Source organism: Platalea leucorodia (assembly GCF_965183815.1).
Source record: "Platalea leucorodia genome assembly, chromosome: 9".
Taxonomy (NCBI): domain Eukaryota; kingdom Metazoa; phylum Chordata; class Aves; order Pelecaniformes; family Threskiornithidae; genus Platalea; species Platalea leucorodia.
This window is the reverse complement of record NC_138831.1, coordinates 32,707,254-32,731,252: the sequence shown is the minus strand read 5'-3', so window position 1 is coordinate 32,731,252 and position 23,999 is coordinate 32,707,254. Positions and strand designations below refer to the sequence as shown.

Below are 23,999 nucleotides of genomic sequence, written 5' to 3'. Positions count from 1 at the left end.
TTAACAAGCTAGTATTCCATGTTTTATATTCAGTAAAACTTGGCTTTTGAGACAGCAAAAACTTCTGGGAGCCCATTGTAAGGAAAGGTCTAGGAAGATCTCAACAGTTTGACCAACTTGTATGCTCAGTAATACTGAAACTCTAGAGCTTCATAGAAACATAAACTCTTAAAGGTATGGGAAATCACTCTGTTGCTTTTTCAGTAAAAAAAAAAAAAAAAAAGTCAAAATCTTTGAAAAAGCTCTTGCACTTTCCATTGCAGCATCTGGTTGAAATTCATCACTGAAGGTTGTCTGAAAATGCACTCTACCCCAACAATGCCTCATTTCTACAGATCATCCAAACAGGATTTAATTCTGCAGCTGTTCTTATGCTGGACATCTCTTAGGGACTAGACAAGGGACCCTCCTTGTCCCTTAACTCCCTCAGCCAGCACTTCAAGAAGATGTACCAGCTTAAGGAAAAGGGCAGAAACGGAACAGGAAAAGAAAGTTGAAGTCAGAGAGCAAAGCCTAGGTACAGCGAATGGCATTTGCAGCTGGAGAAAAGGCTGGATAAAAAACAAGAGCGAAGACAGAAGGACACATGGTAAAATGGAATGGAACACCTGAGGAAAGCACAGGACAAGCACTGGAAACCTATTGGTCCCGAACATCTATCTTCACTTAAGCAAGAACTGGAATTTCTTAGCAAATGATTTCTCTCATGTCCTCTTGAGCGCTTGATCCAAGTGGTAAAGAAGGTCGCTCATTACTTCTTCAGCTGGAATTTTTAGTGCCATCTACCAGTTCCAATTCAGCTAGCAACCCAAACTGCACAGACACGCGTTTCAAAATAAAAAATTATTCTATAGAACTCTACTGCTTCTTCAGACTATTTTAAATAGGAAGCTACTTCATTGTACCTAAGCACATATCAAGTGAGAAAATGAAATATCTACTGTTTACAATTCAAGCCAGAAAGTTTACAAATAAAAATGAGGAAGTACAGAACTGAATCAAGCAGAAGACTAGAGTCAGAAACGCATCATCAGAACTGGTTTAAGCTCCAATTCTCCACTTTAAAAAAGGCACATGGTACTGTCTAAACATGCACTGAGAGCAGACTGAAGTGAAATCTATTTTCAACGATGAATTAAGAGACAGTACACATGCAACTATCCCTTACATGCCAGACACCAAGTTGAAGGAAACGTTGGGCTGTAGAAAGCTTTTCTGCAGTACGCTAGTACTCCAATAATTTTTTCCATATAGTGCCAGTGACATGTGGCAAACCAACAGCATATAACGTATTTTAGAAGCAACATTTAAAATCATAGCACAAATAATTGCATATAAAAATTTATTGTCTTTTTTTTTTAAACATGGGCTTGAAATACATACAAGATAGACAGCTAATTTAGTTCATGTTTGAGCAGAGCTTTCTAGAATAGGTGATATCACAGAATTAAAGGTTGTACCACATTTTTTTCACCGTAGCAAACCAGATTAATAGCCATGTGCATACAATAGCAATAAAATCATGTCTGCAGATGCTCTCTAGAAGTCCTGTGTTTGGCAGCTTACTTTCAATATCTTACGCTTTCTAATTTTGGTGAGATCATAGGTACAGGTTAAGAGTACATTTATAGAATTTACCAGCCCTTATGTATAAAGAGAGTTTAAAAATCCAGGACTAGATCTCACGATTGCTCCAATTACTGAATAGATCTATGCAAGAATATTGCCATTTTTATTTATTGAGTTCATTTCTACAGCTATTATCTAGTACAAAAACTAAAAAACAGAAATCATTCTTTCCAAGTGAAGTAAGTTGGAAGGAGCAAATTTTCAAGAGTAAGTATTTGCAAGGACAATTTATATCTTATTTAAGAGCCAAAGACTGAGAGCAAGAGCTCTTCATTTACTGATCACTGAACTGAAACCTCTTTGCTCATATAGTCCTTGACCCAGACATTACTTATGTATGTGCCTAACGTTAAGAATGGAACTTGTCTTAATGAAGTTTGTGGGATTATTCATACCATTAAGAACTAGGCATATACTTTAAATGTGCTTAAATATCTTGCTAAACTGAATGCTAACAGTCTTCAGGAAGAGAAACGGCAACAAAAATATTGTATCATCAGAAGTGACTTTTAGTTTAATGAGATGGCACTCTTCCAGTGGAGTAATGATACACTGAAATATGGAAAGCTAATTACTTTGATTTAAGCTTTTGACATACCATGCTGTCTAAAGCCAGTGTGCTGTTCCTCCTGGAGAAGTCTTTAAGCTACAGCAATGCAACAAACAACATATACATGCACATGACAGGTGAATAATATCTTCCATTTTTAAAGTGCAGAGTTTCATTTACAGCATAAGTGACAACATTCCAAAGTAAGCATTTCCAGACAACAATAGCCTATTTCTTTCATACATATTCATTCTTATGTTGCTCCAGTGCAGCATTTTCTAATACTAAACAGACAGGGATTAAATTATAGTAGCTAACTTGTGTACGCTTCTTTCTTAATTTAAATAGAATGCTGTCTAAAGTAGAAGGAGTTTTTAATTAGTTTCGATCAGTAACATAAGTACTTTATTTTGCAAAACACTAGAACGACAATTACTACAACTTGTCTGTAAACCATAATCTTAGAGTGCAAATCACATAACCACTTTATTTTAGAATCCATGTACAAGAACTCCTGACATGAAAAAGGGCAGAAAAGAAAATTTCAGAGTGGGAAAACATTTTAGCAAAAGTTGTAATTTTTAAACTTAAATGTGTATTTTAGAATAATGAAATCCATAGTTTTAGAAAGAGGCATAGCTTCTTAAAATGAAGTGTTTATGGCTGTTAACTTTGAAGGAAGACCTCAGATATTTTATCTTTACTTTCTGCACAACGTTTCCATATTGCTTCTAATCGATTTCAGGGATAAAATTGCATACCAACGGTCAAACCCGACAAATCCTGTCATTATCAAGACAACATTTGTGGTTTCTTCAACTGCAACGATGCTTGCTTCACCAACTTTTGTTGTTTTCTTGTTCCCTGGGCTTCCTGAATGGCACAACAAATCCTCTGTAAAGCAACATATTAAAAGAAAGAAAATTAAAGCGTACAATCTGCAGTTTTCTTCTGTAGATGCTACTAAAAATAGTAAAAGTTTAAATACTGTAAGAATAAGGTCTTTTGTGGAAAATTTAGTATCAGATCAAATTAAGCAATTTTTTCTCTTCTAAAATGGATAGAAAAGTATTGAGAGCCTACGACTACTAGATTCAGTCTGAGGCAGAGAGCCTCAGAAGAGGACTATGTTCAGGCCAAACAGCCAAGAGGTTTGTGTTATCGTTATCTGGAAATATAAGAGAATCATTCACGATAATTAAAAGAAGATACAAATGACAGCAGTCATTTTTTAAAATATTCACAATGGAAAGCACTCTCAAACTGGATAGTTAGTTGAAATCCACAGAAGGATAAATTAAAATAGAACCTAACAATAATTCTAAAATTAGAAACAACTTAACTGAACAAACCAGTGCAACTAAACCAGTCATTTTTATTTAATTCCTGAATTAACAATCTAATAGTTAAAAAAGACCCACGTCTCAACTCTCTAACATTAAACATACTGTACATTGTGCATAAAATGTGTATACATAATATTAACATAGTGATATAGCTCTAGTCTGAGGAAATGAATGTCAATGTGATACGTGCAAATGCCTAGGGGGAAAAAAAACCTCAACAAAAACCAAAACATATTGGGGTAGCTTGGATGGTCAGTCTGATTTTACCTGAGTAATTCCAGCATTTAGTGAAAGCTGAAGTGTTTGAAATGCTTGTGAGGGCTTTTTTATCCATGATTTCAATAAAAGTAGAACTCATTTATACAACAATGAATATTAAAATAAAGAATAAGTTAAGCTGGATGGACAAATAACATGCATCGGGTGTACTTGAAGTATTTCAAACATTTATTGACTTCTGATAACTCATGGAGGCTGGGGAAAGATTCAGAGGACTAATAAAGGGCAAACCTAAAACTCTTGTTTGTTTTTTAGGGAGACAGAAAGAACAAGGAAGCTACAGATAACCTTAACCTGATCGTAAAGACATTAATTTCATGCACATACAAAGGGCACCCCAGAAATCTTCACAGAAGTGACAATTATTTGTGAAGCGTACTTTTTTTGTGACTTCCTATCAAATTGGTATAGTTTTACAAGTGGGATCTATGCAAAGAACAGAGATGCAAAATGAAGAGTAATACTGATAAACTCAAGAAACAGAAATCTACAGAAGGTAAATGGGTAGTGTTGCACTTCAGGACAGAAAAAATTTATTTTCAATGTATACATACCAGCATAAACACTATCAAAGGAACACGTAGTTAGGCAGTAACAGAAAAAAAAGAATTAAACACAAAGAAGCATCCTTCTAGTGTGGCCTGCATGTTGTGTACAATGCTCCAGCTTTAGCCATGACACTAAGATACAGACAAACTAAAAGGATTTAAATTAGTTAACCAAAAGTGTGATTTGGAAGACATGCTGTAAGAGAAAGTTGAAGGAACTTTTTCTTTAGACAAGAGGCAGTGAAGAAATAATATAGACTCTTCCAGAAGATAAAAAAAGTGCCTCAAAATGATAGCAATTTTTTTTTTCCCCTTCCTGGTCTAACCTATTCTTTTAGAAGGCTTGATCAGTTTAATAGAAGCAATTTGGCCCCTATTCTGATTCTAGCTGCTGACTTGCTATTTACTGGAGCTACAATTTCAAGTCTGCTTCCAAGATGCTGTGGATCTATTTCATCTCTCTTTCAGTATCAAGGAGAACTCCTCTCTCATCATCTGATACAAAACTACAGTAGGATGCATGGTTTCCTAGGTAAATTTTTCTATTGTTGAAGTACCCTGGAATTTATACAAATTGTTAGTTCAGCTTGTGTGAGTTAGCTATGAGACCCAACCACCCACAGAACAAAAGCTCCCAAAATAAATCAGCCTCTCCAGCATCAATATGAACAAATATTTAGAGATAAATGGTAGAAAACCCAGGTAAGGGGAGGGTGCAGGAAGGAATTTAACTAAGCCTTTTCACACAAGGTACACTTATTGGGTTAGTCCAGTGATCCTGAAATAATGAGGAGGTAGCAGAATTCAGAGGTATGGTGAATCCTAGAGACTATAATGAACTTAACCTAGTACTTTAGGTATTTGAATTATTTTCCTTTAATGAGTTTTAATGCACAAAACATAAGACTATGCAACTTCAATCTTAATTATTGCATACCCTCTCTTGAATGCTTTAGACTATCTCGTCTCATCTTTCTCCTGGCTAAACTCATTTTTCAACATGAAAGTATGGTAAACAGTCCTGAGGCACAGCAGCCTATTCTATAATGGGTCTCTGAATGTCACGATCTTTTTTACATGCTGAGTTTCAACAACTGTTAACAATATCATAAGGAAAGAAGATGAAAGAAAAGAAAAAAAAAAAAAAAAGAATATACCCTTGCTGTAGTTTCATCCTGAAGCTGAACTGTCTTTACACATTCATGACCTGTACTGTCCTTTCTTTGGAACATCCTTTGATCCTGTTGCAGAGGGGAACAAAAATGTACTTCAGGTGACTCACAAAACAAAAATGCAGAATCTGACACTTAAATGGCTGGAATGTCAACTTCAGGTTACATTTCCACGTGGACTCTGTCCAACCCATCTCATACTTTCAAGAAATCTTAAGTAAATCCTGTCTCATAGTCCCATGGTTAGCAGTTAGAACCATAAATAAGTTAATAGCATGTTTGGACCTATAAGTAGTATAAAATAATAAAAGTTTACATGCTTTTCTTACCAAAACGGTTATTTTTAAAACATTTGCTTCATAGGAGGGATGGCGTGTAAAGTCTTCAAACAAGTAATCCCACTCTGTGGTTAAATGGCCTAAGATTTCCACTTCTTTTACATATATCACTCTCCTGTTCAGAAGGAAAAAAGTTAAACTCGGTTTCTCCCTGGGACTAGAACTTTGCCAGAAAAACAAAACAAAATGAAGAAAAGAAACTCGTTTGAGAAGGCATTTTCTATGTGGATTAAAAGTATCCACTCAGTCACAGTAGAACCATATTTCCTAAATATATATTCTGAGATAACCACTTTGTCCTTAAGGCTCATAGATGATCTACGATATTGCATAGTATGCACAGGCCAACTTAATTGAAACCCACCCAGCCCTCCAAATCCAAACATTTTACTAGAATTGGGTACTAGAGGGTCATCAGTTAATTCAAACCAGTTCCTCAAAGCCAGCCTCTACCAGATGAAGGCAGTCAAACAGCTACATACTAGCTACACAATGACACAATTACTACTAGAGTGACAGATGATCAGTTGCTACTGTTTACAGTTGCTAGCTAGCTGCCCCTTAACTACTTCAAAGCTCCAACATCAGCTAGCACACCAAGATAAAAACAGGTGGCAGTTTTGAATGGAGTTAAACTAGAACTTTTAAGCATGTGGAAAGGAACTGGGATGAGAAAAGTGCACATTTATCTGAAGGCGCAAACAAATAAATCACCTAACTATAATTAAAGGACTTTGTCAGTATCTTGAAAAAGCTTGTTTGGCTGCAGCATGAATTTTGAGGTGTGCTAGTTGTTATAAAACAAATATGGTGGGGTGCCTCCTGGAGTCTCATTATGGATGAGCTTATCTCATACATTCAGGCACAGTGGATATTGGTGACATTTGAGATGTGGAGATCATAATCCACGGATTCCTTTTCATTACCTACATGTATTTAGACAGTTTTGACAGCTCAAACTCCATATCCAAGGCTAGTAACATCCTGCATTCTAAAAATTGTCTGATGAGTTTAATATTAATTTTCATACTTGTACAAAAACCTAAGACTCCATTTAGAGTATTCTTTAATTAACAAGATTGTAAATATTGGTTTGACTGCAAACACTTACCACAAGCTAATTTGAAAAATAAGAAAAAAAAGAATATTTCCCTCCAGTATGATGAAAGGGTCACTGACCTCAGAGTAAACTGTCTTCCTAAATTAGTATCTAGTATTGACGTCATTACCATATTACATTTTCCATAAAGGAAAAAAAATATTAAAAAAAAATCAAGAACAAAATGAACAAGGGAAGTACATATGCAGAGAACAGCAATCAGTTTAGACTTCCCCAGATGTCTAATTCCCAAGTTGAAACCAAGACAAACCCTCAGAAATCCTTCAAAACTTAATACCTGTTGGTAACAATAAGGTTTGCTCTTCTGCCTCTTGGAAGGGCACAGTGGTATCGATAGCTCTCTTTTTCCAGTTTTCTGATATGCAATTTCTGAAACAGAAATAGAAAATAATTTTTGCGCTGTAAAAAGAAAACTCAAAGCGATGTTTCCAATTCAAAAGCCTTTTAAAAAGTTACCTCGTTGAGCTAGTTCTTTAAAGGCAGGCTCTCACAGTGTTCTCACTCCTGAAACTGAGTCACTGAAAGGTCTGATCCATTCCACTCAAAAGGTGGAACATTGACACTGCATTATCAGACTATTTCTTCAGCTTTCATTTCCTTTCTCTGCTAATAATTGTTTAGCAATGTTCATACTGTTACACCCCATGCTGCAGACTTGATTCAAGAGTGAAAATCCTGCAACAGTTCCTTTAAAGGTGGCAGCACATGACCCAGACCCTTAGAAATAAACTATCAAGTTACAAATACTCAATGTACCTCAAGGTCAGGCTTCTGAAGCGTTAAATGGACATGCTTATTCAACATCCAAAATCAGAAAGTATAGGAAACTGTAGATCAAATTACTCATCGCGTTTCTGTTAGACAACTACAACTCAAGTGACAAACTATGAATACAGAGGTTAAAAGTTTTGAAATAAAGTACTGAAGTGCTTCCTAGCTATTTTTTTTTCAGTTCTTCATTAATTTTTTTTATTACATATTTTTCAGATTTCCTATTCTGTACGTGCTGTTTAACTGAAGTAAAACATTTTCTAGAGCATATCACCAAGTTTACAATATTCCATCAACTCCAAAGAGCAGCATGGAAGACAGTCTCACAGTCCTCCCTACATCAAGCTCACAATAACACTGGCTTAAAGGCAACAAGATTCACAAAGCGACACATCAACGAATTTGTGGGAAATGGATATACATCAAAACATCATGTAGCAAAAGATAAAATTGTGATATGAATAATGGACTACCAATGGAAACCCAACCTCAAACTGGGTCTGAGAATAAATCTATGCCAACTACTGGCTCTCACGCTATGAATTTGTCAGAAAGCAGGCAATCTGTTTCTGTCCACCCTACTTTGCAGCCTGCTTGATTAACTAATGTAACACATTAACTATGTGTTACAGGTAAATGTACTTGGGTTACTTGTTTGAATGAATATTAGTTTTCAGGACAGAAGTGGTCTGCTAGAATTAAATATGTGTTTTCTGTTATAATCCTGCATATATTTAGTAGCTGTAAGGTTGCTAGAATTCACATTCCGACTGTAATTGTCACGTACATGATAAATATGTAATTGTTACTAAAGAACCTTATCTGTACACAGATTGTATTAAATGCAGAGATCATTAATTCTTTGGGTAGCAAACCTACCATAGTAACAATGTCATATCACACATCTGATCTAAAACCAACTACCAGCAGAACACTCTAATAGGAAGCCCCTAAAATACTCGTGCCTACCCTTCTCTTCGGGGAAGCCGTACATTGTTACATTTAAAGATGAAAACTCTAGCATGAAAAACTCTGAAACAAGGAAGACGCACATCAGGTTAAAAGCTAGTTCTGCTTTTATTTTGGACTGCAAAACTAAGTATACTTGTAATACACAATATTCCTATACTTCAATCATCTCGTATCTCTGAACCTGCAAATCAAAGTGCCCTGATGTTGGAATTCTGCGAAGTTATTCATAAGCAACTAGACAACGTTTAGAAGCCAGCAATAGTGGTAATAGTAGAGCACTTGGATTAGTCTCTACCTTGGAAACATGTGTTGGAAAGAGGATGTGCATACCCAGGACTTTGCCCTAAGACTCTAGCCAGTGAAAGCATCTGGATCCCATTTATATTCAAGAAGCTTCTAACAAACAGAGCTCCACCACAGTAGTTACAAAAGCCTGGTCAGGGTCACTAACCTAGTTATGTTCTCTGACAACCATGACCTCTTTATATTTAAAAATTATGATGGTCATCAATAGAGGATTTCACAGAAACTCCAATTACTAGTCTTCCTAGGTCACAAAATAAAGCTTACCATTTATCGCTAAGATCAAGAGATTTCAACTATCACTACAGAGAAGGCAACAGAGATGCTGAAATTTCACCTATGGTACATGCATCTCAAACATCTACTCTACCCTCTACCACTAAGAATGTTAAATCAGTGCAAAAAATCTTTACAAAATACACACTCCACTTGTAAATAATGTTTAATTAGTAAAAATGAACAAAAGACAATTATATAGGTATAATGTCAATGCATGTTAGCTTTGTACTCTCTAAGCCAATATAGCCGCCTTTTTTATCATACAATCTGTTTTAATGGAAGATCTGCAGCTCCTGCATAGGAACATGAGGAAATAAAAGGAAGAATGAATGCCATACATGCTTTGCCTGGATGCAGAACATATGCACCTCAGATCAATGTTTAGCAAGTGCCTACAACTGGATGCTACAAAATTGGTTTGATGTTCTTCATAGAAAAGTGACCATCAGTTCATTTTACAGCTGTTACTGTGGAATTCAGCCTCGGCATAACAGTGAAGTTCTGAAGTTGTTTCTGACAAACTAGTGAGAACAAATTAAGGGAGGAGGACTAAAAGTTCAGTATGTTTTTAGTTATTCCTTGTAAAGATGCATTTCCTAGCTGGATCTATAAAACTGGTAAGATGACAACAGAAGCTAAACTTGACTCCATATTCATCTGTCTGTGATCAACCACGGAGGCTAGTAACTCTATATAGTTTAAGTAACCAAAACAGAAAGATCTTTTGTCAACTCAGCTTGCATCAGAATCAATTAAAAGAGGCTTCAACATTTATTTGCATTTGCATTTTATTTTCATATATTTAAAAGTTCAACAAATGTCTTAAAGCATCATCATACATTGCAACTGACCCGAAAAATCCTTTAAACTCAAACGTGGATTAATATTCAAGAGTTTAAATCAACAGCATAGAGTTTTCCTGGATTTGCTTGCTATTGATGTGACGTTTTGAAAAACATTTAAATTCAACATTTTCCAGCAACCAAAAATATAGGGTCCAAATCTTCTATATAAAAATATCACTTTCTGACCACCTTAAAAATTTCTGAAACATACATGAAAGGAAGAAAAATGCCAGAAAGACTGCTTATCTCAAAGTCTCTTCAAAACATCAGAAGAAAGATGGCAGCATAGGACTAAAATCAAAATACGAACTCACATTTTATACCTGAACCATAGCTATTTTAAAAACAAGGAAAAACTAAAGAAATACAAAACCCACCACCATGAAAGACTGCAATTCAAAGGCTGCAATCCATATTCTGAATCCTTTTGTTGGATATGCAGAAATGAGATGTGCCACAGATTTAAACAGATTTATTCATAAGCACGTTCCTCTATTTAAACTCAAAGCTTTAGAGAGAAAGCCTATTTCTCGTAACTTCAGAAACAATCCCAATAGTATTTTTAGATTATACATGCAATATGTTACTAAAGTAAGAGTTCCCACTGAGCTCTGTGCCTAAGAGATGCAATGTTTCTCAGAGCTATTCTCAATACACCTGACAGACATCAGCACAATGGTGGTGGCATTCTGTAAAAGAGGGCTGCACTTGATGCAAATTACTCCATGATCTGCACACTCTTAAAATTTAGGCACCTATATCAAAAGCTTTTATTTCGGTGAGAATACTAGAGCACTTTAAAGTAGTTCAACCCATTCTTATTTTACATGGAAATGAAAGAACCAGTGCAAATTTACACAGCAGAACAGTGACTCAATCAGAAATAGAATCTGCATTTTCTTGAAACCTAGCATAGTATTCTCTCTGCCACACGCTGTCTCACCACCACGTCTCAATTATTCATTAAGTGTTCTGCATTCTTTATAAAGCTCCATGCTTTAACTGGGAAATGAAACAAAGTAACGTCACAGACACTGAATAATGTATGAATTGCAGCATGTCAGACCCTAAGCGCTGGGGTTAGAAGACAGTCTCCTCACCAGAGCAGGCAGCAATACCTGCATATTAAAAGGCAAAGACTAACAAAGCCAAAGGCATTCATTACCTGTTCTAGCAAAGCTCATCAACTACAAACACTCCTCATACAAAGATTAAAACTCATGAGAACTTATTCCTTGGAAAACAATTCTCCTAGAGTTGCCCTATTTGTTCTGATTTCTCCAGCTATACATACTGTGCATTTATGTTTAACAAAACGCATTCTGGACCTCGCTGCATGAGCTAGAGACGTGGCCTGCAAGATGTCAAATCTGACTTTCCAGGTTTTGAATTGAGTGAGCATATCCCTATATAGCCCATATAAACTAGATTCAGCACTTCTGGGAAAATGCACTGTGTAAACAAGTTTACACAAGTGAACTGATCTACTCCATCTGGCTACTGTCCTCATTCTGCACAAAAAACCTGCAAAGTGGAAAAAAGTAACTTGTCTTTGAAGACCCACATATATGCTCCTCCTAAGCTGAGCTCTAATGTCTACCAATGTCTGTATTTCATATACAGGTGAGTATTTAAGTGAAACATTTTTTTGTCCAACCACTGGATAGTATTGAGGCATCCATTCCTTAAGGTAACCTTACAAGGTTTCAACCTTGTAAGTGTGTATTTATCTTCAAGGGACAAATGCATTAAAAGTAGTTAAAATAGACGAGAGGGTGGGGATTCTGGTTAAACTGCTTGTAAAGTTGGGTAAAAACGGGATCAAAAATTAACAGCACTAGTACCTATAAGTTGAGTTATTTACAATTAAATTTGTAAATGCATATAAAACTGACTTTCTGACTCATCTTCCTTGTTAAATATCCCATTTCCTGTAATGACACTGTCCTCTTCTTGCTTCTAATTTACAGTAGAAAACAAAACCTTCCCAACACTAACCTCTAGCATAATAATAAAAATCAGTTGGGGGGGGGGGGAACCACACACAAAAAAAATCCCAAACACAAAAAAACCCTACCACCTGTATTCAATTCACTGACTTCTGAAAGGAAGAAACTTTAGTGAACTATACAGAGGATTCATTCTTGGTTAGTATATAATTCCAAACTACACCATTTAGATAAGAAAAATACAAATATTAGATGTGCAGGAAGGGCATAATATCCAGTTTTCACTGTTAATTGTGCTACCTTTTCCTTTTTGATAGATGGGAAAAATATAGTGCAAAAAATAAAAAACCTCACTACATGAAGAAATTTGGTTTGCTTAGTAGATCATGACTTAATTTCACTTAATTAGCCAAAATAAAAATTCACTAAATTTTTTTAAACAATTTTAAATTAAATAAGTTGACTATTGACCACTAAATTCTTAAAAGGCATTAGCAGCAGAAAGATGTCTCTGCTCAATTTTTTTTCATGTATGATAGGCAATTTGCTCTGAGAACAGCTTGTTAAGCTTAGCTTGTTTTTTTATAAGATGTTGTATTAGAAATGAAATTTATGGCATCACTTAATTTAGAAATATATATATTTTTATTCATATGTATATGTAAATTCATCTTAACAGCTGAAAGTTTACATTTAAGTATGTTGAACAGCAAAGCCCCAGAAGATTCTGTGAATGAAACCAGAGTCAACTGAGCTGGCTATATTTTTTAATTGATAAAATTTCATAAAGAAGTAGTAGTAGCAGTAACTTGAAGTGATAGTGGTTTATCAGATGTATAAATGACAGGCCTATGGCATATTACAGAAACCACAAATACAAGTTTTCTTAGCATTTAAATGGAAACAGTATTTCTATAGTATGAAATTATAAGCATTTTCACAGAAGAAAATTCCATTCAATATCACTCTTAAATTTTGCACAAGTATCAAAATGTTGCTTTCTCCCTTCATCCACAGCCCTAGCTCTAAGAGAACGCTAATAAATGAATGAACTCAGCATCTACCCTACCATGATTTTTGTTCCAAGTGCCTTCTGTTCTTGCCTTTCATAAGGAGCTAAGCATCTTTAGAAAAAACAAATACACAGGAAACAAACCCTCCCCGTCTCTCTCATCTTACTCACTCATCTAATCTTACTGAAGATGGTTATTCAAGTTAGTTTGGTTGTTTTCTTAGCCTGGACAACATGAAACACTGTTTTATTCAACTGCTACACAGAAAAGATACGAATGAAGGGGAGAAGACATGTTAAATGCAATCATGCCCTTAATCTAAATACGTAAGGCAGATAAAAGACCATGACTGAAATAGAGAAGAAATATGGAAAATGTTTACTCCGTTATTCCAGTTCTTGCTGCATATGCCAGGAGAGAAAGAGAAAGAAGAGAAACATTAGAAATAGAGTACGAAATAAGGATTAAAAGAACATCTAGAAAGTAGTAGCAAATATGCAAGTTTTGGTCTTAAAATGTTGATGTAGACAGTTATTTTACTCTAACTTTTTAGCAACAAAATAAACATTTTAAGATAAGTTTTAAGAATGTGAAGGCTGAAATACAAATTAACTGAATTCTCATTATCTAGGACTTGAAAACAACTGTGATTCATCCTCCATATATTAGCCACATTCAGATGTAGGAGTAGGCTAAATGTCCACACAATGCCTGTAGCTATGACATATTGCTATTAAGAACAACATAAGGAAATACCAAAAGGTGGTATTTTGAGATTTCATGCGTTTTTTTCAACTGCTGATACTACAAAAAAACAAAACCAAAAACCCACAAAAAATCAATAAGGAATTTCAGTAGTTGTATTATATGCCAAACAATTCAAGCTCTATTCATCTTATTTAAAAGTAAGTTAGTTTGTAAAGCAGCCTCAGCTTTGTTATTAAGCAAAACATTAAAACTGAGTATCAAAATGTTTTTCTTGTTTCCACATATTCAAATCTTAATCCTACTAATTCTTAATCCTACTACCTCCTTCCAGAGCATGAGATAAGCAATTACAGAACATAATGTGCAGAAGATCATCTAACAGCAATGCTGCAGTTTTCTTGTTGCATTCAGCTTACAACAAGCACTGGGTCTTCTCTGCTATACAGGCTTGGCTTATGAAATAGGCTGGGGCAAATTTTTACTACAGACAATGACTGCCACAGATCCTTGGCAGCTTTTTTGTAACGTAATCCTTTATGGAACCCTGCAGAGGTTAGAGAATTTTAACTGTATTTACAATGCAAGTCATACCTCAAATAAATCATAACCCTCAGCTTCCACCCTATCGTATGGCCGGATGATGCCATCTTCATGAATGAAACGTGGAGGACGAAGATTAGATACTTCTTCAGTTGATTCTGCCACCCTGCCATAGACAGTGGAACAGTATTCTAGTAAACTTACTACAATTCTGAGTTTCATCAGTATATCTTTAAAAAGTTACCCTTTCACTTGCCACATATCCCACTTACATTTCCTAGGTACTCTACAGATGTAAACAGTAAAGACACACCGCTAATAATAAATCCAAAGTAACATTAGCCAATTAGATAGCTACAGAATAACTTGGAGAAGTTTATTCCCAAATGTGGATAATTTACTAAGGGTTCATATGTTTATTAACACACTTCTCAAAGGTACCCTTAAAACACAAGAAGCCCCCGATGTGCACTGCTAATTTCACACTGGCAAGTTTTTCTCCGAAAATTTCAATGGTCTATTTTTTACAGTAAGTTTAAATAACATTTAGATATTTGCATTCAGCAGTACACAAACCTACCTGAAAAGTAAAATTTATATATGATCTTTTAATTACTTTCTGATCAGGGGAAGGAGTGAAAGGAGAAAATGGACTAGTTATCATCTGCCTGAACTACAACACTGCAAGGCATATTCTGAAGCAGCAATTTCCAGAGATCATCATAAAATGCATTCATTATAGGCTACTAGACATCTCCCAACACGATATATCCTGCTGCATGTTGTATTTGACACAAATAATTGTGTGTCACTACTGGACCACTTTACCACCTGGTATCCAACATAGGGAGAGTACTTCAAAACTTCTTCTTGACATTTTACCTTTGAATTCCCTGGAAGGTACTGCTTGCCATATCTACGATGCCACCTGTTGGGCGGGCTACCACTCCAACAAGCCCCTTTCCAATTCCTTTAAAGAATCCAGCTGCACCTTCTTTTTTAGCCCCTTTAAAAGAAAGGGAACAGAGAAAGAAATAGTTTTAATGACCTACTTGAAGACGTTACCAACAGAATTAAACCATTACTGCTCCAGGCTGCACTAGAACTGCTTTGTATTGGAAACAGCCCATAGCAATTGATTACGTACAATCCACTTGTAAAAAAGTTTTCTGTGAAAAGTCACACATTGCTTCCTTGTCTGTTTAGACGTTGCTGTTCACTTATCCTACCAGCCTCCAAAGCCAGCATAACTGAGATGTTACCTAGATTCTCCTTCTCACACTTTCAGTCTGGACTGTTGGCCAATATATCAGTTTTTATAGGTTGATAGTAATAACAAAATAATCTGAAGACTCTAAGATGCACAAGTACAATGGAAGTTAACTATGTCTATCTCAAAATTTCATGTTTCTGGAGAGACATAACTATGGAAGAGCCAAGACTGTTTAGAAAGCATGAGTGTTCATCCACCAATGAGAGAAGGACTACACCTCAAAATATCTGCCAATAACCTACAAAATACAACAAAATAACAATTAACTTCCAAAATTTAAATCATTTTGACATGAATTTTAATAAGAAGCATTTTATCTTGGATTTTTTCATCATCTATCATACTGATAAAGTGAGAGTCTTCACAAAAACAAATACTGATTTCTAAAACCAAACTTGCTTATTAAGATTTCTCCAACCTTCAGAGTCCCAAAAAACTTTTTCAATTGGTGCTTTTTATTTTGTTATTTTTAGTACCTTTACTCTGGTGTTAGACAATAAATGGGGTACTACAGCAGACCTAACAAAATATGTCACAACGACAACCATTCCTTAATTCACACAAAGGCTGAAAAGGCAGTAAGCCAGTAACAGCTATATTTGAGTAAATCATCGTATAAGGTCACATTTCAATTAGAAACATAATCTTACTATGCCTTAGCATCACCACACTTAGATTGATACTTCTTAAAATTACAAAATAAATTGTGAAGTAGTGGGAAAACATTTAAGCAGTACAGTGCAACCTCAGTGCTTACCTTCTACAGGTTTAGTGATTATGCCCGTCACACCTCCAACAACACCCTAAAATGAAGAAGATAATTAAGTTCATACTTAGAAACAGAAATGCTACAGTTCAACTGGGCAACCAGTTGTCTCTCATCCTTCATTTTAAAACTTTATCATGAAGTTCAATATCCGAAACATTGTTTGGCTAGGTTTTTTGTTTGGTTGGTTTTTACTTAAAGTTGTTAAGAAAATTATAACTGAGGGAAAGAAAGGAGAGGGAAACTAAAGTGGCTGAAGAAACTTTTATGCTGGCAAGAAAGACTAACAAATCTTCTGTACAGTAATCAGTCTTGTAATAATTAAGAAAGTTGCTATTTCTCTTTCACTACTAACAGGAAGCTGCCAGAATTCCCAGTCATGAGTGAGTGATATGAAATATTCGGGATAAATTAACATCAAATAACTCTCTGGAAGACTTTAAAGGTCAAGTAGTTTAATGCCACTAAGGCAAAAGAATAAAAATCCACTGATGTAACTTCCAAATTTTCAGCAAACAGTACCAGAAACAACTCCACAATGTTTATTACTTATAATTACTTAGAAATAAGTTGACTGTTTTTATTCTGAATAGGAAGCGATAGAATTTATTAAAGACTTAATTTGCATTCAGGTAATAAAGATCTCAGTAATTGTTTATATGGGGTTTGTCTCACACTTAACATTTTAACTAGAAACAGACATGATCTTTCAGCAACCAGAAAAGGTTCTCGATTTTAGATTATAAAAAAATACAGGAGTTGCACAGTTTCTATTTCAGAAAAATCTCTCCAGCCTAATGTAGTAGTTGCTTTTATACACATTCTACTTGCTTCATGTTCACATTCTTTTAAGTCAAGAAAATCTAGTAGTTTTTATAAGACCTCAGCATATAGGAAGCCATTTCTACTATGCAGCACATGCCCAGAACTTATAATTCACAGCCAAATGACTTTAATGACAGAATGCAAGGTAAAATAAGGGCCCAGTTACTTTAATTAGACAACACATTTGTTGAACATGAGTAACTATTTGCTTATTTATATAACTCACAGGACAAGTTGGTGTTAGTTCCTACACTTCTCCTTTCCGAGACCCTACCTTCAAGTCCTCAGGTTGGCCAAAAACACGACCTCAAACACTAACGCTGATACACTATTCCAAGTGTCCTATAGACTGATCGCCTGTTTGTTTCTTCTTTATCAGTTCAGGAACTAAACAGAAGACATTATCAAACTTGCTTGCATATAATTTTCAAGCATAGATTAAGAGTTGGCACATCATACCCTCAACTTCAAACTCATACCCGTAACAAGCCTTTTCCTCCTTTGGCCAGGCTGTCACCAAAGTCTTTTGGCTGCCGACCCATTTCCTCTCTCCGTTTCTGCTGAAATTCTTTATCCATAGTAATAGCAGCCAAGCCTTTTCCAACAGAACCAGTGATCCTAGACACCACCCCTGCTGCACCACCTGATGGAACAGGGTGGAAAGCAAAAGTTACTGTTCTTTCAGAATTTAATAGCAGACAACACACAAGAAGCCACAGAGTTCATAGCAATTTCCCTTCATATTCAGTTTAGATATTACAAATTTATGCAGAGTGACTATCACATGTTGTCCATGAAAAGACTCCAGAATCTGGCCTGAAATCCATAAATACAGCAAAAGGTAACCCTTAAATCACTTCAGTACATGGTATATAGCATATTGGATGGAACCATATTTTCTCTAATTGCTGTAACACATAGCTAAATAAAAATCTAAGGTAACTGTAACAGTAGCTAGTCCTAAGAACACTTCTCAGGCTTCTCCACTCATTTTAGGACCATTAGAATTATTTTCCTTATTCATCCACAGCATGTTACAAATTCAGTTATACGTGCAATGTTTCTCAGTTTGCTTGCTCAGTCTACAGAACAGACATTTAGATGGTCTCAAGTAAGCTAGGTATGAATGATCTGTATCACAAATACTGGCAATCATATCTGACAAACTTAAATACTCATCAAAAAATGACCATGTACATATTTTAAAAATACAACTTTCCCTTCAAAATAAGAAGAAAAAAATCTAAATGCAATCCACGAGTTAACTTAATTTATGAAAATGGTAACAATATGATACATACCCACTGTGTGTCCAAGAAGACTTTTAACACCAATTACAAAGCCTTCAGCAAATTCTTCAGGTCCCTGAACAGCACCCTAAAAATGAAGCTTATTATGAATAGCAGAAAACTATATATTTACACATCTGTTTCAAGAAAAAACTAGCAACTCCTAGCAAACTGATGAAAGTCAGGCCATTTGAATATGTTATTTCTTTAAAGTTAACATAAAAAATTACTGCTTTCTTAACTGTTCAGGGTGTACAGTACAGTGACAACAAAACTACAACCCTACCAGTATGTTCAATCAGCCTACTATTCATACACTGTTGAAGAATCAGGAAGTCATACCTGGAACGGCTCATAAAAGAAAGCTTCAACTCCCTCAGACAAGCCTCTGATTAAGCCGAATGGATTTCCAAGAACATCTAACCCAAGTACAAGAACATACATCTGTTTCAGGAGCTAAATAATGAGAGGGCAAAATAAGCAAAAACAAGAGCAGTGTTACTAGCTGTTGTTACACACAGTTCTACATTAGAACCCAAGATGGGTAAATTTTTTAATTTAGTACCTAAGACGTTAGAGTACTCAACTAAGTATTCCTACTAGAATGAAGACAGGCTTAGGCAAAAGATGCAGTATATGTATGGATAACTATTAGAATACTTTGGTAAAGAAAAATATAAATAAAAAGAACAGAAGTAATCACTTAAAATTCTTAAAACACATTTTCAGGACACTTTTGTATTTCCATTTTCGTACCACCAGATTCCTACTTCACTACCATGAAATCAAAAATTAATAGCTTTTAGAGGTATTTACCTTTCCTTTCCTATTTTCTGCATTCTGTAAGATACTTAAAATTTTACACAACTGCTCGACTAAATAAACTTACTTGTTCACTATAATGTCTAACAACTCTCTTCATCAGTTGGTCTCTCTTGTAGAACTGATACTTAATTTCAAAGAAAGCAAGTCTGAAAGATGAGTAATCATACGTTAGTTATAGATACTCTTCTTCCTTCCAAGTAGTTCTGTTTTTTCCTTCAGATAATCCTGAAGGCCTATTCTCTTAAAAAGGAGCCCAAACCCCATCTTCCCTCCATTCCTCCCTTTCCCCAAAGGCTGTATACATTTATACTAGTCAAAGTTTACCATGGAGCAAATTACAACATGTACAGTAGCTATATTCAAAGTATTACAAAAAAACGAAAACCAAAAACCTTTATTAGCTTACTTGAAAATAAGATCATCCACATCTGTTAGAGTAGCTCCAATACTTTTCAACAGCAAATTCAGAGAATGGATGGCTATCATTTCCCCCTCCTTATCTGATGCTTCTCCACCAGAAGCCAGAGACAGACTCAAATGCAACTGTCAAGAAAGAATTAGTAAAACAAGACAAATAAAGACAAAAAAGACACACACCAGACAGGTTGTGCAGCGCACATGTAAACAAACCAGTAGTGAAGAAGTGTATTTTTACTCCCTTTGGGGAAATGTAGAATTTCAACAAACATGCTTAAACTCACAATGGTATTACTTTGATAACCTATGTATTTATTTATATTTCCATACAGAGAAGTGTCAAATTGCCCTAGAAGTTTAACTTTTGTTATGTTTACATCTGTGAACTTCTGTGTAAACAATGAGAGAAATAACTTGTTAAACAGGGGGAGTTTAATTCCCAGTACAAGTTAAATTTTAAATTTTGATTTTCTTAACTAGCTCGTGTATTTTTGCAACCAGTCACTCTTTTGGGGAAATGCACGAACTTTAGAGAACTGTCTTCAACACTGTAAAATGTGATTGTTTAGAGTCAATAAGAAACTTTTTAAAGGAAATCCACACACTTTTCTTAAGGGTGGAGAGGGCAACAGAAAATTATTTTCCTTTTCCCTTGTTAATCACCATAATCAATATTGCTCCCTTCTGCTCCCTTAAAAGAGGGCACGGCAGTTAACCTGTATGATTTGACTTTTTCAAGATTCCCCATTTTCATTTTTTTCAAAAGGCCACACAGCCATTTTCATGGTCTTCCCACTATCCGGTGGTTTAGAATATTGGGATAGGTCACTGAAGTAAGGGGAAAAAATAGGAGAGAAAAAGAAGCCCCTTCTTGTACTTAACAGGCAGCACATGTAGACATTTTAAACAAAGATGCAAAAGAGACTTAAATTTATAACCGTTTCTTCAACAACTTTAGCCAGACTAGCTAAAGGATAATGTTAAAATATCACAATAGTGTCTTGTTCCTCTAGTGTTTTCCCTGGCTTCACACTCTTAAGTTTATAAGCACAATCATATTAAAAAAAAAATAATCCAAGAATCTAAGTGTACCCTAACAAATACCTAGTGAAATACGTAAAAATTTGAAAAAAGTGCCAGAATTTAATAATCTGTATTGGGGTTTATGTCTGTCTTTTAAATGTTCAGTCAAAAGAAAACAAAAGTAAGTGATTTTTTTCCTCTAAATTCTTATGCAATCTGATAGCCTCAGGGGAGCATTCTGTACATTCGGAATAATGTATTATTACTGATGATCTTTCTTCCCTTGCTCAAAAAAAAAAAAAAAAAAAAAAATCTAACTGGTTTAAGAGAGACACGAAGACAAGCCCACGAAAGTGTATTTTATTATAACTTATCATACATTACTTGGATACCTTCAGGCCAGCATTTTATCTAGCCTTCCTCACTATTATACCCATTGACTCTTCCCACTTGGCAACGGTTAAGGGTCTGTTTGTATTCATGGGCAACTAAGAAAGTTTTCCAATAAAGTTCTAGAGAACATAAAAAAAATCCCCATTAGGAAGACAGCATGAAGACCTCAATAACCCAGAAGGTTGATCTGATGATATATTTACTATAAAGAACTAAAAGATCACCAATATCAAGTGTTTTATTAACCAAAAGCATCTCTGTTACATACCTTAATTGGAGAAATATGGAAATGCTCAAAGAAGCTGAGCATTGACAGGTCTGTTAGGGAAGACTCCATTAGCTCAGTGTTAAGCGCATCTACATCTTGCTGAATTAATTTAGACTGGTTTTATTAAAAAAAAGTAATATAATTAATAATATTGTCTATAAATATATGTAAAAACATACATACATATAAACAGCAAAAATAATCATAGCCAGATGTAATAAAACAGTTAACTAATTAGTTAAATAGCCAACACCTCGAAAACTGGAAATACACTAATTACTTTTGTATACCAGATTATAACTGTACTAATACTTTTATTTAATCCAGGATTGAAAACAAAAAAAACAAACCCCAAAATCACAACAATTTCTGGGTGACTTTTCCAATTTATGATATATCACTTGATATTCCCTTAAATTCTTCAACCACTTAAGGTAGCACTTCTAAATTAATTTAGAAGTATTAGTAAAATAACTAACTTCCTGAGGTTCTTTGTGTTTTTGTATTTCCTCACAAAATTGGAATTTTTATACAGTATCTGAAGATCTAATTTCTAAGAAAAAGAAACTTGTAAGAATGACTTTCCTATGCACACTAGAACCAAACGTGACTTTTCTGAATACTATCCACCTATTTAAGACTTCATTTAGAGCCATGAAAATCTCTTCCTTCTGCTCTCTGAAGACAAAAGACACTGTTGACTAACAGACAATTAGAAGCCCACTTTATAAACCCTAACCTTATTTCATCCACCACCCTTAACACTGTAGCCACAGTTGAAACAACTGTGTCATCAATTAATGAAACATTAGAAGAGCAGAAAACAGTTACACATACCCAAATATCAGTTACTCAAACTTGTCAATTAGTAATGCTCACAGCCAATGTTTAACAGAAATCCCAATGCTTCACTGAAAATTATCTTACCATGTCCTTTCATTCACTGTTGTCAAACGCAATATTCATTCACTTAAACTTAAATAAAAGGCCCTGTTCTGGCAAAAATCAGTTTCTCTCATATGTTACCCTTTGTCTTTCAGCTTCTGGGTCTGTAGACGGAGTGAAAAGTTCACTAAGTGCTCCTAAAAATCCTTGATCAATTTTCAGTGCCATTTCCTGGATAAGAACCATGAAGTATCTAAAATGAGAAAAAACAGTGTATACTTGTAGAAGTTAAACTTAAATATCACATCCTTACCCTATGTAATTGAATTTTTGTTATGCAATGTTGCATATTAAGACTTAAAATCTACAATATCAACTATTTATAGTTGGAAAGGCTTACCAGCCTCACAAAGTTATACACTACTTTACTGTAGATGAACACTTTCAAAATTTACCTAAAAATATGAACCATCACCAAATACTTCTTATATTCATACATTATGATTCCATGTGCTCCATAGATAACATCACCTAAACAACGTATTTCTTCCTCTTATCCAACTGCCTCTCTCCAAAAGTCATATTACTGAATATTTATTTTATTAAAATACAGCATTCTCAAATATTATATCCACACTAGTTGGGTACAGAGACTTAGAAACCATCAATATAACTTTTTGCCTCATTTTTAGTACAAAAACTCAAGACACAGACATACTAACTAAAGAACTTACATTTCACAACAGAACACACTCTACTGGACTACATTAGTGACTGTATGAGCTGTCTATTGTTAGAGCATCAAATAAACCCAACACTGTACAGCAAACAGGCAGACATGCAACTCTGATATTGTAGTACAAGAGGGAAATAATTCTGATTACTAAAGAATTTGCGTAACAGTCCCTTCATGTGGTCAGTCCTTACTTTCTAGAAGTAAGTTTCTTTTAGAATGATGTTTTTTCACTGGAGATGTTTAAAAACTCAATCTAAGTCAAGAGTTGTTTGGATAGGAGAATGTGAACTTTAAAACAAGGTTCACTTCTAAAAAGCATTAGATCTCCAAAATTGTATTACAACACACTGTTAAACTCACTTGAATTGCAGTACTTTGCTGTATTCGTTGAATCTAGTGATGATGCTGACATCAATGAAGGGTTTTGGTTCTAAATAGAAAAAAAAAAAAAAATCTAAGTATATGTAAAAAATAAATTGTCAAGTTACTACTTTTAAGGCTGAATAAATCTGATATTACTAAACGCTTTCTCTTACCTGTATCCAAAGCAATCGACTTGGGAGGGGCTACAGGGTGAAATACAACAGGAAACATTGATCCTGGTAATTGATTATCAACCTAAAAAATTATTGCATAATTACAGGAATATTTTAATGACATAATAATCAAAGACATTTCCATTTTAGAAGGCTTGAGGAACTTGTTTATAGTTTGTGTTCAAGAAGAACGTCATTCTTATTTTGGGGGAAGGAGAGAAGAGGAAGAGGATTACTCTGATATTTTGGAATGCTACTTATTTAGTTATAAAAGGTCAGATGACTGGAAGTGTTGCACAAGGAATGCTTACACAGGTTCACACTCATAAGGATTCATTTAGAGGGTGTGCAGCTGACGGCATACATTGACTGTAATAGTGAAAACTACCTTCAGGCAAAAA

General features: G+C 34.9%; 1 protein-coding gene across 9 annotated transcripts in view; it reads right to left on the bottom strand.

Annotated features, from left to right (window-relative positions):
* Positions 1-1,483: 1,483 nt before the first annotated feature.
* VPS13C (vacuolar protein sorting 13 homolog C) overlaps positions 1,484-23,999 on the bottom strand; it is a 99,730-nt gene continuing 77,214 nt past the window's right edge. For 6 of the 9 annotated variants that reach the window (XM_082322098.1, XM_082322100.1, XM_082322099.1 and 3 more), the window contains 16 exons: positions 23,599-23,680; positions 23,423-23,492; positions 22,468-22,579; positions 21,442-21,555; positions 19,747-19,883; positions 19,405-19,486; positions 18,858-18,971; positions 18,528-18,603; positions 17,706-17,869; positions 16,393-16,438; positions 15,245-15,368; positions 14,414-14,528; positions 7,260-7,351; positions 5,854-5,977; positions 5,510-5,593; positions 1,484-3,073 (listed from right to left, as the gene is read on the bottom strand). In XM_082322098.1, coding sequence (XP_082178224.1) covers positions 2,972-3,073; positions 5,510-5,593; positions 5,854-5,977; positions 7,260-7,351; positions 14,414-14,528; positions 15,245-15,368; positions 16,393-16,438; positions 17,706-17,869; positions 18,528-18,603; positions 18,858-18,971; positions 19,405-19,486; positions 19,747-19,883; positions 21,442-21,555; positions 22,468-22,579; positions 23,423-23,492; positions 23,599-23,680 — 1,638 coding nt within the window. In that variant the 3' untranslated portion in view covers positions 1,484-2,971. Of the gene's footprint in view, positions 3,074-5,509; positions 5,594-5,853; positions 5,978-7,259; positions 7,352-13,264; positions 13,516-14,413; positions 14,529-15,244; positions 15,369-16,392; positions 16,439-17,705; positions 17,870-18,527; positions 18,604-18,857; positions 18,972-19,404; positions 19,487-19,746; positions 19,884-21,441; positions 21,556-22,467; positions 22,580-23,422; positions 23,493-23,598; positions 23,681-23,999 lie in introns of those variants that run through there. The other 3 variants (XM_082322101.1, XM_082322105.1, XR_014229210.1) reach the window with 3 other exon arrangements.